The 13,435-nt window shown below is 51.3% G+C and overlaps 8 protein-coding genes across 8 annotated transcripts; 4 read left to right on the top strand and 4 right to left on the bottom strand.

The window, feature by feature from the left end:
• Positions 1-57: 57 nt before the first annotated feature.
• N7479_009809 (uncharacterized protein) lies at positions 58-522 on the top strand (the record flags this gene model as incomplete). Its single annotated transcript, XM_057257502.1, has 1 exon — positions 58-522. The coding sequence occupies one exon, from the start codon at positions 58-60 to the stop codon at positions 520-522; it is 465 nt and encodes a 154-aa protein (XP_057104960.1).
• Positions 523-1,176: 654 nt separating this feature from the next.
• N7479_009808 (Mob1/phocein family protein) lies at positions 1,177-2,464 on the bottom strand (the record flags this gene model as incomplete). The annotated part of the gene is made up of 4 exons (XM_057257501.1): positions 1,177-1,693; positions 1,744-1,858; positions 1,916-2,184; positions 2,442-2,464. The coding sequence occupies 4 exons, from the start codon at positions 2,462-2,464 to the stop codon at positions 1,177-1,179; spliced, it is 924 nt and encodes a 307-aa protein (XP_057104959.1).
• A 337-nt stretch (positions 2,465-2,801) lies between these two features.
• N7479_009807 (Paf1-complex subunit LEO1) lies at positions 2,802-4,212 on the top strand (the record flags this gene model as incomplete). Its single annotated transcript, XM_057257500.1, has 3 exons — positions 2,802-2,950; positions 3,002-3,167; positions 3,223-4,212. The coding sequence occupies 3 exons, from the start codon at positions 2,802-2,804 to the stop codon at positions 4,210-4,212; spliced, it is 1,305 nt and encodes a 434-aa protein (XP_057104958.1).
• Positions 4,213-4,520: 308 nt separating this feature from the next.
• N7479_009806 (Zn(II)2Cys6 transcription factor rglT) lies at positions 4,521-5,907 on the bottom strand (the record flags this gene model as incomplete). Its single annotated transcript, XM_057257499.1, has 2 exons — positions 4,521-5,749; positions 5,814-5,907. The coding sequence occupies 2 exons, from the start codon at positions 5,905-5,907 to the stop codon at positions 4,521-4,523; spliced, it is 1,323 nt and encodes a 440-aa protein (XP_057104957.1).
• Positions 5,908-6,126: 219 nt separating this feature from the next.
• Positions 6,127-8,430, top strand: erb1 (ribosome biogenesis protein ERB1; the record flags this gene model as incomplete). The annotated part of the gene is made up of 1 exon (XM_057257498.1): positions 6,127-8,430. The coding sequence occupies one exon, from the start codon at positions 6,127-6,129 to the stop codon at positions 8,428-8,430; it is 2,304 nt and encodes a 767-aa protein (XP_057104956.1).
• Positions 8,431-8,761: 331 nt separating this feature from the next.
• On the bottom strand, positions 8,762-11,062 carry N7479_009804 (putative AAA family ATPase/60S ribosome export protein Rix7; the record flags this gene model as incomplete). The annotated part of the gene is made up of 3 exons (XM_057257497.1): positions 8,762-10,651; positions 10,719-10,958; positions 11,009-11,062. 3 exons carry the CDS (start codon positions 11,060-11,062, stop codon positions 8,762-8,764), a joined length of 2,184 nt encoding a protein of 727 aa, XP_057104955.1.
• A 166-nt stretch (positions 11,063-11,228) lies between these two features.
• N7479_009803 (ESCRT-III subunit protein VPS20) lies at positions 11,229-12,106 on the top strand (the record flags this gene model as incomplete). The annotated part of the gene is made up of 3 exons (XM_057257496.1): positions 11,229-11,272; positions 11,448-11,811; positions 11,882-12,106. The coding sequence occupies 3 exons, from the start codon at positions 11,229-11,231 to the stop codon at positions 12,104-12,106; spliced, it is 633 nt and encodes a 210-aa protein (XP_057104954.1).
• Positions 12,107-12,486: 380 nt separating this feature from the next.
• On the bottom strand, positions 12,487-13,364 carry N7479_009802 (PITH domain-containing protein; the record flags this gene model as incomplete). The annotated part of the gene is made up of 3 exons (XM_057257495.1): positions 12,487-12,904; positions 13,057-13,168; positions 13,232-13,364. 3 exons carry the CDS (start codon positions 13,362-13,364, stop codon positions 12,487-12,489), a joined length of 663 nt encoding a protein of 220 aa, XP_057104953.1.
• Positions 13,365-13,435: the final 71 nt, after the last annotated feature.

The raw sequence follows: 13,435 nt of genomic DNA, 5'->3' as shown, positions 1-13,435 counted from the left end.
GATCAGCCCGCATTGATCCCAACTCTACCTTTCAACCCTCACAAAATAAGCATCAAAATGTCAACTGAATCCCTCCCCATAACTCCAGGAGCCTTCGCTGAGGCAATCAAAGAGCTTCCCCTCGCAGTCCTCTACAGCAAAGTCTCCGAGCTCACAAACTCCATCGCACACCTACATCGCTCGAATGCCGAGCTCCGCGCATTCTTAGCAGAAAGTAATGATTCAGATGACGACAAGAAGGAGCTGGAGGGCTATATTGCTGAAAATGAGGGCGTGGCCGTGTCTATGAACGAACGAATCTCGTTGCTGAAGATTGAGGTCGAGAATCGTGGGCAACCTTGGATTGAGCTTGATGAGCTTAAGATCGACAAGAGACAGGACACTTTGACAGATGTGCCGGTGACGAATGGAAATGCGACCGATAGTGGAACTGGAGCTGGGGCTGGGACTGAGGCTGAAGCTGGTGCAGGACAACAGTCTAATGATCGGGAGGATGAGGATGGGGATGGGGTCTATCTGTGACCAACTCGGTGGGTCATCTACGCGCAGTCGGCTTCATTAAGCTGGCTTGGACTGCCCAAGTCTTCAAAAGGATTGCTACCAATGCGTCAGTGCTTCCTAGCCACTGTATTTGCAGGCGCTTTACTATATTTGCGTGTGGGTCAAAGATCGACCTATGTCGATTGGCTGTGTTTCAAATCATCCATACTTCACAGTACTACGATGTACACGCCTAAACCATCTCACGAATGACCACCCCCAAGCCTTAGGGCCTGCTCACGTCTTCTGTAGCGCTAAGAATCAAGCCACCAGGTCCACACGAAATGGAATGTATCTAGTGGATCATTTACAACCCCAAGTCTCATGTGGTATGGAATTATGATAAGATGAATGTATTGCAATGGGTAGATAAAAAAACATGCAATGGCCAGCTGATGCTGGATGAAAATATGCAAGATCATCAAGTAGAATAATTCACAGCGCATGCTAAATGCTCAGTCAAAGCCCCAGCTTTGTGTCATATCATCGCAAATTCGCCCATTCTTTTTTGGAAAATGGCTGAAAGAGAAAGCAGAATATGAACAAAGCAAGACAGCGCGGCCCAACGCCAGGTTAGCGGACATGTCATGGTCGTCAATGTAAAAACAAAAATTTGCAACTCCAGACCCGTGGAGCTTAAGTGGCGGCCTGCTGGGCCCAGTGGCCGCCGGTGAGCGCCTCTGGAGGAACCCGCTGCTGCTTGATGAACAACTCAATTAAGGGCTGCATGGGTTCCATCTCCTTATCAGACACAAGCCCGTAGTACTTGGAGACAGTCACAAAGTGAACGAAGCACATGTTCAGGACATCGTGCTTGTTAATGTGCCAAAAGGGGTTAAGCCAATGAGCGTGATAAAGATGGGCATAGCAGCGGAACATCTGCTTCATGATACCCTGGCAGTCCTTGTAAAAGGTTGGCGGGAAGCCACTGGACTTGCCGATCCAGTCATCTGTATTGGCAGGGTCGGAGGGAGTTGTTGACGCGCCGTTGGCTTCTTTGATGGCAGATGTCTCGGGAGTACCGTTGACTTTTTCGGTAGGGAACATAACAGGGTCGTGGATCTTGCTGACAATCCATTTCTCGACCCGATTGATGAACTTCGGGGCAGAAATTTTAGCGGCGCGGCCGTCAACAAGCCAGGTATAGGTCAGCCTTTAGAACCGTTAGCTCAGTTCATAATTTACCCCGTCATATTCACATACCGTCCAGCGGACATTGTTGGACAAGTGTTTTCATTGCAAATAGGTAGACCGGTCACACTGTTCACCTCCTGAATAACCTGGAGCATGCCGTGGAGTAGACGGTATTGTTCAACAACTAAAGCAGAAACAAATTAGCCTTCTCACTCTCAAGATAAGCTTCCACCTTGCTTACTCTGGTGAGCCAGCCACTCGCCCAGCTCCACATTCTTTGGGCAAGCACAGAGAGTCAAGAAGTTGCCCCTCACATTCAGCGGGGCATACTTCTCCTGGAAGAAGTACTTGGGTCCCTCTGGGTCGTTCGCTTGAGTCTCCAATGATAGGCTGCTGGAAATCGAGGGCGAATTCGACATGGTGGCTTGATGCTGAGGAGTAGAGGACTGCGCTGGGCTTTTAGGTGGATTGTTGCTCTTGTTGTTTCCTCCCCGGCCAAATCCTTGGCGACTGTATTCAGAAATAGAGTTAGCGGGCGATCGTGGCGAGTGAATAGCTGGTTGAGAACAAAGTGGGAATATACAAAAGAAGTGTGGGTAGATGTGAACGACAAAAAGGAGGCCAGGGTATATATTAGACTTTGGGAATGGAATGCTCCTTTGTATTTGTGGCGCCGGGGGGTTCTTCGTGCAGTATGAGGGGGTAAAGGTAGAAGGGAGATCGAACAGCCGATTGCAACAAGGTCACAATGGCGGAACATCACTTACACACTCTGGAAGAAAGTTGCCATCTTGAAATTGATCTGCAACGCTTCAAATCAAGAAAATAACGGGGATGAGGGACAAGACGGTGAGATGCCACACGTTGAGGATCCCCTTTTGGTCTGGGCCATCGAAACACTAGTCCCGTTTAGGTCCGGTAATCGGAGAATTTAAAGTTCCGCGCGTGAATTGAATTATGGGAGCTGCGTCGTGAATGGCCGATAGAACAATTGTCAATACACTATTGACGATATATCGGATTGCTTATTCCCAATATAATATTAAGGACATCTCCAGTCCTTTATTTGTCACCACTTGCATCTCCACATAACTACGACCTTGCAACAACAATAAATTCCATACACCATGTCCTCCGATGAGGAGGGCGTTCGACGCCCCAGCAATGGCAATGAGAGCCCCGCGCACAGCAATGCCCATGATTCTGGCGCTGAACAAATGGATGAAGGTGATGATCTGTTCGGGTCGGACGGAGAGGGCGGACTCGATGATAATGAGTATGCAAACCGCACCAGCGCGACAAGAGCTAGATACTGATATATGGCTAGACCTCACCGCAGCCTGGACGATGAACATCTTGACTCGGGTGACGATGAGAACCGTTATTATCGACGCGAAGACCGAATGTATGATATGGCTGAGGAGCAGCAGGAAGTCAATGTTGCTGATCAGGACCTTGCCCGGGCGCCAGTGCCATTGACCAACGATGGAGAGGTAGGAGGAGCCTCTACCCCGAAGTCTTTGAGTTTGATCTAACTTCTAGTAACAGGTCTACACAATGCGGGTGCCAGATTTCCTTTCAATCGAAGGAGAAGAATTCAATCCCGCGACTTACGTCCCACCGCCTTACCAGACCGCTGCTACCTCTCTATGCTGGCGCAAGGATCCTGCGGATGAGTCTCTTTTGCAGTCCAATGCCCGTATTATCAAATGGGAGGATGGCTCCCTTACTCTTCAACTCGCTTCTGCTCCGCTTGAGCAATATCGCATCGCATCCAAACCCCTCGCACCTCTCACCAAGTCCGGCGAATATGACCACAAGTTAGACTCCCACGTTTTCCTCGCAGCTGGACTGGAAACAGCCCAGGTTTTCCGATTGACCTCACATGTCACCCAAGGTCTGACTATTCTCCCGACCACCTTGGAGACAGACGATGCTGTTCAGCGACTGCAAGAACAATTGGCTGCTGCTGCTCGTGGTAGCAAGCAGACTGCAGCTGGCACTGCACCACGTTATGAAATAACAGAGGATCCTGAGTTGGCTGGCAGACGCGCTGAAATGATGGAAAAGGAAGCTATCAAGGCTGAGCGCCGTCGCCAGCAGCATGCTGATCGCGAGGCCGATCGCGGTCGCCGCCATGGCGCTAGTCGTACTGGTCCTAGTGGTCTTAGTGTTGGTGGTCTTGAAGATGGCGGTTTACTTACGACTCGCCCGCGCGCCAAGCCTCGCCGCCAAAACCGTCGCGGCGAGATCTACACCGACGATGAAGAGGACTACTCTCGTGGTGCGCGTACCAAAGAAGACGAGTACGATGAGGATGATGGATTCTTGGTTGGCAGCGACGAGGAGCTCGAGGAAGAAGCCGAAGATGAAGAAGAGGAGCTGGAGGATGAAGACATGGACGCTGAAGGCGAAGATGACGTCGAGGCTGCACCTGCGAAAGCTGGCCGTAGCAAGCCAGAGCCTCAAGCCAGAGCTGGCACACCTCCTGCCCGAAAGAAGAACCGCTACGTGGTGGACGACGAGGACGACGAGTGAGCTTGCAGCATTCTTGTTCTCTCGCGGGTTATTTTTCTTTTCGAGTTTTCGATGCAGTTTTCTTGTTACATATCCACATGGTCCGGCGTCATCTACATGGACAGGCATTCGAGGGACAATAGGGCTCATTTCACTCTAACTTAATGCTTGTACAACAAAAATTAATGAAATGGTCAATGACATATCAATCTAGCTTCGTACCAGCGAAGAGACTTGTATAGTATATGATGCCGAATAGTATATAGCAATAACTCCACATAGTCTTGGACATATCCAAAGTAAAACCCAGACAACTGACCCCAAACTTTTCACGCATGGTATGCTCCCCTATGCGCTTCATTACGCGCAGTAACCGGCTCAACGCCCTCGGGATATTCTGAAGGATCAAAGCTGAATTTTTTGATCACATCTCTGGCGCTTCCAACCACACGAAGGCATAAAAACATATTTTCACTGGAATCCTCCTGATCTTGTGACTGCGCCGGGTCCGACGTGGAGATTGAGTGTCCAAGTGGATGTTGCCCAGGTTCATGCCAGCGACGTTGTCGATTCTCGATTTCCGTAATCATGGACAGCAGATCCGGCTGCTCAGCACAAGCAACCATAGCACCTGGCTCAACGGGACCACCAATGACAGCGCGACGAACGACTTGGTGGAGCCATGATTTCCAAACTTGAGCTGGTTCAGGGCTTTGGAGCACCTCAGGCAGGTAGTGTGCAGGCGCAGACTGCATCCCCAATTCGACAGGATCGGCTTGCGCGACACGCAGCCACGAGTCCGCGACGACGGTTAATAAAGTGCCTATGAACATGATATTTTGATAGCCCGTTGCAAAGGCCTTGGGACAAACTTGGCAGCGAATCACGTCTCGTACAGTTCGTGCAGCGATATATAGCGAGCATAGAGTGTGGGAATTGACGGGGAAGGAGGAGATTGACGTCATGTGGCTGAGGCATAGATAGAGATATGATAAACACGTACACCCAGATGTTGCGGAGTCAGAGGAAATGGATGTGGCAGGAGAGAGCGGGAGTGAGTTCGTGGGAGAGAAAGTTGGAGGGTTGGGGAATGGCATTGGCATTGGCACGGCCGTGGCTTCGGAGACGGCTGAAAAATCAGGCCACGGGGAATACGATGAGAAAACAGGCAGGTTTGACTGTTTCAGAAGATCCGGCTTCCAGGCATGGTTGTGGTCTTCATAGCCTGACAGTAGATCTGCGGGCTGGGATTGTGGCAAATCCATGTTCGTACCAGACCGCCAGAAGAATTTCGGACAAAGATGATCGGAATCTGGGAAGGTGGCTATGTTTGGACTCAGTCCTAGTGAAGATTGTGAAGATTGTTGCGAGTCCTCTGGACTGGGCCAAACTTCAGCACCAGATAGCGCTGGGAAGTCGACCCGCTCATCATCTGTTCGGGTCCGTTTCTTGGGCGGCCGGCCCATCTGTTTTTGTATGGAATAGTTACAAGAGAGCGACTGTTTTGTACATCGCGAACATCCCAACATTTCTCCGGAGCATTTAAGCTTCCGCTTTCCTGACGAACAGCAGAACGTGGTCAGTGGGGGTTCCGTTACATCGGCTCGGCCTGTGAGACTTACTACACTCGTCGCATGCTGCATGTCTTTTTGGCTCTGAGGAATCATTCGTAATAGCCAAAGGGAGCATTCCCTCATAGTCAGGCGGGAGTGACATTGTTCGATGATCCTTTCTAAATTTGACCCTCGATTAAAAGAGCCGTTCAATAGTTAGTTGGAAAACATTCCAGGTAGTAAAACATTGGCGTGTCATAGATAGGCGCCCGATAAGATGGGGGCGGTCATGTGGGCGGTGAGCGGTGAGCGCTGCGAGAAATTATCCTAAAAAAAAATCCATGGATCTACAGCAATAAGACAACATCCGCTGAACAACACCATGAACCCCAAGGCGGCTTCAAAGAAGCGCAAGGCTGTCACTCGCGATGTCGAGGAGGAAGCTGGTGTCTTTTCCGGTGACGAATTGAGCAAAGGCAACCTCGATGGGGCCTTGTCGGACAAGACTAGCCTTTCGGACAGCGAAGACGACGACAGCGACTCGGAAGTCGAGCTGGTTGATGACTTTAGCGACTCAGAAGATGGAGAAGATGAATTGGACAGTGATGAGATCCCCTCTGATACAGAGGAAATTAAGCCAGCTGCTGGTGAACCCAACTTCCGCATTGTGAAGGATGCCAACGGAAACGATCGCTACCTCTGGGATGAAATTCATCCGGATGACAATTCTGAACTCTCCGAAGTGGATGAAAATGCGAACACCATTGGCGACATCCCGCTGAAGTTCTACGACGAATACCCCCATATTGGTTACGACATTAACGGAAAGAAAATTATGCGTCCTGCCAAGGGCGAGGCCCTAGATGCGTTGTTGGACAGCATTGAAATCCCCAAGGGCTGGACTGGTATGACTGACCCTCAGACCGGCAAGCCTCTGGAGCTGAGCCAGGAGGAATTGGAGCTGCTCCGCAAGGTGCAGATGAACGAGGTTCCCTCCGAGGGCTACGATCCATATGAGCCTTTGGTGGAATGGTTCAGTAGCCAAAAGGAGATCATGCCACTGAGCGCCGCTCCCGAGCCCAAACGTCGTTTCGTTCCATCCAAGCACGAGCAGAAGCGTGTGATGAAGCTTGTGAAGGCCATCCGCGAGGGCCGCATTCTTCCTTACAAGGCGCCAGAGGATAGGGAAGAGAAGGATGAGGAGCTCATCAACTACGACCTGTGGGCTGACGAAGTTGAGCGACCTGATCACGTTATGCATATCCCGGCACCCAAACTCCCACCCCCTGGTTACGAAGAGAGTTACCACCCGCCTGCCGAGTACCTACCAGATGCCAAGGAACGCAAGGAATGGGAGCAGACAGATCCTGAGGATCGCGAGAAGGATTACCTGCCCAAAGATTTCGGCTCCCTGCGCAGAGTTCCTGGATACGACAACTTCGTCCAGGAGAAGTTCGAGCGTTGCTTGGATCTCTACCTTGCTCCGCGTGTGCGCCGTAGCAAGCTAAACATCGATCCCGAGAGTCTCCTGCCCAAGCTTCCCAGTCCTGAGGAGCTCAAGCCTTTCCCCACTGCATGTGCCACAGTCTTCCGCGGCCACAAGGGCCGTGTGCGCTCTGTCAACGTGGACCCAACTGGTATCTGGTTAGCGACTGGTGGCGACGACGGTACCGTCCGTGTCTGGGAACTCCTCACAGGTCGCCAACTGTGGAGCGTGAAGCTCAGCGATGACGAGGCGGTCAGCACTGTCCGCTGGCGTCCGGGCAAGGACGCAGTCGTCCTTGCCGCTACCGCAGGAGATGATATCTTCCTCGCCGTGCCTCCCATCATCGACCCCGAAATCGAGAAGGCCAGTCTGGATCTCCTCGACGCAGGCTGGGGCTTCGCCGCCTCTCGACCGGCCCCCAGTGTTTCAGAGGAAGGCAAGAAGAACACAGCCCCGACCTGGATCCGTCCCGAGTCTGCTCTCGTGGATGCTGGTGTTTGCGTCGTCATTCCTCTCCGTTACGTGCCCAAGACGATCTCGTGGCACCGCCGCGGAGATTATTTCGTGACAGTGTGCTCGGGCGCCTCGACACCCGCCTCCGTCGCAATCTCTATTCACACAGTCAGCAAGCACCTGACACAATTCCCCTTCAAGCGCCGCCTCAAGGGCGGTGGTCCCCCTCAGACTGCCCACTTCCACCCGTCGAAACCCATCCTATTCGTCGCCAATCAGCGCTCGATCCGTGCCTACGATCTTTCGCGCCAGCTCCTCGTCAAGATCTTGCAGCCTGGTGCCCGCTGGATCTCGTCCTTCGACATCCACCCTACCTCTTCCAGCGCATCCGGTGGTGACAACATCATCGTCGGTTCGTACGATCGTCGTCTGCTCTGGCACGATCTCGACCTCTCCCAGCGTCCCTACAAGACCCTCCGCTACCACCGCAAGGCTATCCGCGCCGTCAAGTTCCACCCCAGCGGCCGCTACCCGCTCTTCGCAGATGCCTCCGACGATGGATCCCTGCAGATCTTCCACGGCAGCGTTACTGGAGATATGCTCAGCAATGCTACCATTGTGCCGCTCAAGGTTCTCAAGGGCCACAAGATTACTGGCGAGCTGGGTGTCTTGGATATCGACTGGCACCCGCGTGAAGCGTGGGCTGTCAGTGCTGGTGCTGATGGAACGTGTCGCTTGTGGATGTAATCTTGAGATGCCGTTGCATGATGTCTGACATTTTTCTGGGCGTTTTTATTTATTTTTGTGTGCATAATCTTCCTTTTGTATAATCGTACAAAAAAGTTGTTTCTTTGGCATTTTCTACTTCATATCATATCAGAATCGACCTTGGGATCATTGTAGTTTAGTAGTCGTTGAAGGGACGTAGAATGAATGATCAAATATTCGATCAAATAGTAAATGTTCGTTCAAGGTATCTATGTCCAGGGTCCCAAGCAAGAAAAAATGGGAGAAAAAAAGAAAACTCTAGATCTAAATGTGTATATCCCAAGAGAAATACATATACAAACTAGCCAATTCAGACCACGCCACCACTCCAATCCCTCCGGAGCTTTTCATACTTCCTCAAATCCGTAACACTAGGCCGAACGAACGCCTTAGCAGCAACAAAGTCAACCAACTTAATACTATCGCGACGCTTGATAGCAGAGTAACCAGCACGACGCAGCAAACTTCCCAAATCAGCACCACTGAAGCCCTCGCACTCCTCGGCGAGTTTACGCAGATCCTCACTAAACTCAATAGAGATTTTCCGGAGAAGAGTCTGCAAGATATCGACACGCTCGAGTGGCGTGGGCAAGTTCACAAAGAGAAGAGTCTCAAGACGGCCAGGACGCAGCATAGCAGGATCAATAATATCAGGCCGATTAGTAGCAGCGATGACATAAATACCCTGGCGACTGCTGCCAAGGCCATCAAGCTCCGTGAGGAGTGTGTTGACGACACGAGCGGAGGCCTCAGAGAGTGTATCATCACGACGGGGTACGAGGGCGTCGAGCTCATCGAAGAAGATAACACAAGGCACGGATGAGCGGGCGCGGACAAAGACCTGGCGAACGGCGCGCTCAGACTCACCGACGAACTTGTTGAGCAGTTCTGGGCCCTTGACGCTGATGAAGTTTGCGCGGGACTCGTTTGCGACGGCTTTTGCGAGGAGAGTTTTACCGCAACCGGGTGGGCCCCATAGGAGGACACCAGTAGGCGCGGTGATGCCGACGTTGGCGTAGATATCTGGGTTCTTGATTGGTTCGACGATGGCTGTGACGAGCTCTTCGCGGATGCCGCCGAGAGCACCGATGTCGGCCCAGGTTGTGTCGGGGATTGTAGCGAAGCCCTCACGCTTGGAGGAGGGTTGGATTTTAGGGAGAGCTGTGAAGAAGTCTGCGTTGGAGACGAGGACGACTTCTGCTTCATCGCCGAGAGGAGTCTCCTTAGCGTGGACAATAAGACGGCGGAGTTCGCGGACTCGCGGGCTGATATCTTCTTCTCCTTCGATTTCCATCTCCATTTCTTCGCCGCTGTTCGACTTGAGAATCGCGAGGTACCGCTTGATGGCGGCTGAACCAGCGGTCGAGACGAGATCGTTCAGATCTGCGCCCACGAAGCCGGGAGTTCGTTTGGCCAGCGTCTTGAGGTCGATATCGTCTGCCAGGCGCATTTTGCGGGTCAGTGCGCGCAGAATTTGTTCTCTGACTGGCTCTGAGGGCACAGTCATGTTGATTTCCTTGTCGAAACGGCCACCGCGGCGCAGAGCGGCGTCGAGGCTGTCTGGGCGGTTGGTTGCTGCGAGTACGATAACGGGTTTTCCATCTGTCTTATCAATGGCAATATCGTCCATACAGGTCAGAAGCTGGGCGACAATTCGCTTCTCCATCTCTCTCTGGGCGCTCTCACGCTTCGGCGTAATCGCATCGATCTCGTCAATGAAGATGAGACAGGGAGCAAGACGCTTGGCCTCCTCGAAGTATTCGCGTAGAGCTTTCTCGGATTCACCCGACATTCCTGACACGACTGAAGGCGCAGAAATTGAGATGAAGGGTACACCCAGCTCCGCGGCGAAAGCGTTTGCAATCAATGTCTTACCGCAACCTGGTGGGCCATGCAGCAATACTCCGCGCGGCGGCTGCACGTTTGAGGATAGATAGACCTGCGGCCGAGTCATGGGTAGAATGACCAAGTCTCCAAGTTCCTGAACAACATCGTCCAGTCCACCCAAATCGGCGAGACTGACATGTGTTGGTGGCGAGCGATCCGCGGGTTCAGCTTTGCGTCGCTTAGACACAGATTCTCCGCCGTGCGTTCTTCTCTTGGAGGATGTGGGTGCCGGGCTAGCGGTGGTTTCAACGGTTTTTTTGGCCTTCGCTACTGCCCATGATCCGACGACACTTTGGTTCATTCCATTGGGTTCCTGATGCCTCAATTCCAATTAATATTTCCGTTCCATTCGAGCAAAATATGCGCAGCGCTTGACGTACCGCAGCAGGAGGCTCCTCCAGTCCCTCAAAGTCCCCCTCCATGGAATCCTCATCTTCTTCACCCATATCAGCTTTGATAACCTCCAACACCCGCTCAAGACTATCCTCGATGAGTCTCTTCGGTTTCCGGTTCAAGCTCGAGTTGGATTTCTTAATTTTCTCATAAATCGTTGGGACCGATAGTCGGATGCGCTCAGTCTCGGGCTGGTCGTCAATGATCTTGCGCACGATCTGGTAGACCTATTTCGGGAGTGAGTGAAAGCCAACAAGACTCAATTTTGAAAACACACCTCACGGTCCAGACCCTGACTGAGGGTCGGCCTGCCACCCTTCCTAGCAGGCATGATTCGATATGGTTGTTATGCAAAAAAAAAGCCGCGGGCCCGAAATTTCGGAGAACATTTGAAAGATCCGCTGAAAATTACTTGTAATTACGGACCCGTTACATAACGTCATTCATGCCTAGGCCCGCATCTACAGATAGAGGGAATCTCCCTTCTCTTCAACAACATGGGAAACTCGAGTAGTTCGCAGAAGATCTCTGCCCAGGATCGGTGAGTGCAGGCTGCTGTGTATTGTATACATACAATATCCACAACGCATCCTCAATCTTGGTTGTGAGAGCATACTATTGTTCTCCTCACGAGACCCCCTCATCCCCGCCAGCACGCCCTTTCAGAGAACCCGATAGAATGACACCGGCTAACAAGCATCCCGTGGCATCTATAGGGCAATCCTCGACCTTAAAAATCAACGCGACAGACTGCATCAATACCAGCGACGAATAACCGTCCTCACAGACCGCGAAACGGAAATCGCCAGGGAATGCCTCGCGCGCAATGATCGCCGGCGAGCACTACTCGCGCTCCGACGCAAGAAATACCAGGAGTCGCTCCTTGCGAAGACAGATGGGCAACTCGCGCAGCTGGAGCAGTTAACTGGACAGGTGGAGTTTGCGCTTGTGCAGAAGGATGTGTTGTTTGGATTGCAGCAAGGAACGAAGGTGCTGCAGACTATCAATAAGGAGATGGGTGGTATCGAGGGAGTTGAGAAATTAATGGGGGAGACTGAAGATGCGAGAGCTTATCAAGAGGTATGTGCCTCGTCTTTTGTTCCTGTTTTTGCGCAGAATTTTGGAATGGGTTTGCTGACAGTTGCTATAGGAGGTGAGTCAAATGCTGGCGGGTCATTTGACAAATCAAGATGAGGATGAGGTTGAGGATGAGCTGGAAGCTTTGCAGCGGGAACTTGCTGGTCCTGAGATCCTGCCTGATACTGTCCAACTGCCGAGTCCACCTACTGCTGATCTTCCTGTAGAAGAGCCAGTTCAGGAGTTGACTCAAAGAGCCAAGGCTAAGGCTGAGACTCGAACGGCTTTGCCTGCTTAGTAGGGGATATTTCGGATCCTCGTTGCACAGCACTAAGCATTGCATTATATTGATACTGAGCGTTTTGTGGCGTTGTGGCTTATTTGATTTTGTTGCCTACATTTATGGTAGATTTCATGCGTCTAGGGCGTTGGCGGCCGATTATATTGTTTGTAAAATCCATGGTTGACATTTGTGAATGCATACATACTCTATAGATTATGATATCCTCAGAGGTTTTACAAATGATATTCGATATAAGAGCTCCCTTTACTGGAACAAGAATCAACAAATCAATAAAATCTATGTAGAAATACATAGTAGTGGAATGGTACTATCGTTAATCATCATGACACCACAAATACATCGAAGCATGGAAAGAAATCTCCAACGAGCCCCAGCTACTGCCCAGGCATAGTGCTGCCAATACCACTAACACCAGGAATAGAGACATGATCCTGAGGGTTCGCCGCCGCCTCGTAGAGGAAATTAATCGGCTCCCGGGTTAACTTCATAAACTGCCCCTTGAAGCCTACATACCCAACCTTAGTAACATCCTCCTCGCCGTCACTCCAATTATCCTCAAAGAAGAGGGTGACAGACGTAGTCGCATTCCAATGGGCACGATTCAACGGCAATTCAAAAACATCAGCGCCAGGTACAGGCTGCGGGACCTCGATGGTTTGGGTCGGGTGTAACTCCGATGCGGTTGAGAAATCCATATCGTCACGGTTCTTGAACAGCTTTACTGTCTTCGGGGCGGCGGTTGTAGGCGCTGTGTACAGGAGGAGGGAGTGGACATTGACTTGGCCGTTGAAGCTGTGTTGTAGAAATCATGTTAGTTCTAGGGTCGCGATAACGGTGAGGGGTAAGATTGGCGGGGGTTTGTTTGGAATTTTTAGGACGCGATGCGAGGGCATAAACAGCTATTGGAAATTGTAGGATATATGTGTGGAATGAGTAGGACTCACGGGATGGTCATGAGCAACTGTTCATCGGCATCGCTCTCGAGCTCCGGCTTGTCGTTTAGTCGCTCAGCCCAGGTTTTCTGGACGATGGATGCACCAGAATTTGGGGTAGTCTCTGTCAATCAGAGATGAGGGCTTGTAACCAGTAGTTATATGCAATCATGGAGCTCATACGTACCATTCAGGGTTATGATCAGATCGAAGTTGATCTGAGAGTAGAGGAGGGATTGGATGGCTGGAGTGATATCGTTGGTATGGTCGTGACCTTCGCCGTGGCAATGGCCATCATGATCATGGTGGTGCCCTGACATTGCAAAATATGTATCAATGTAAGCTTGATAGTTGTACAAGGTGTAGATGTGGTAAGATAAAGATGGGGTTT

Source organism: Penicillium vulpinum (assembly GCF_028829585.1).
Source record: "Penicillium vulpinum strain IBT 29486 chromosome Unknown utg000004l_segment0_segment0, whole genome shotgun sequence".
NCBI classification, from domain to species: domain Eukaryota; kingdom Fungi; phylum Ascomycota; class Eurotiomycetes; order Eurotiales; family Aspergillaceae; genus Penicillium; species Penicillium vulpinum.
This window is presented reverse-complemented; position numbering and strand designations above follow the sequence as displayed.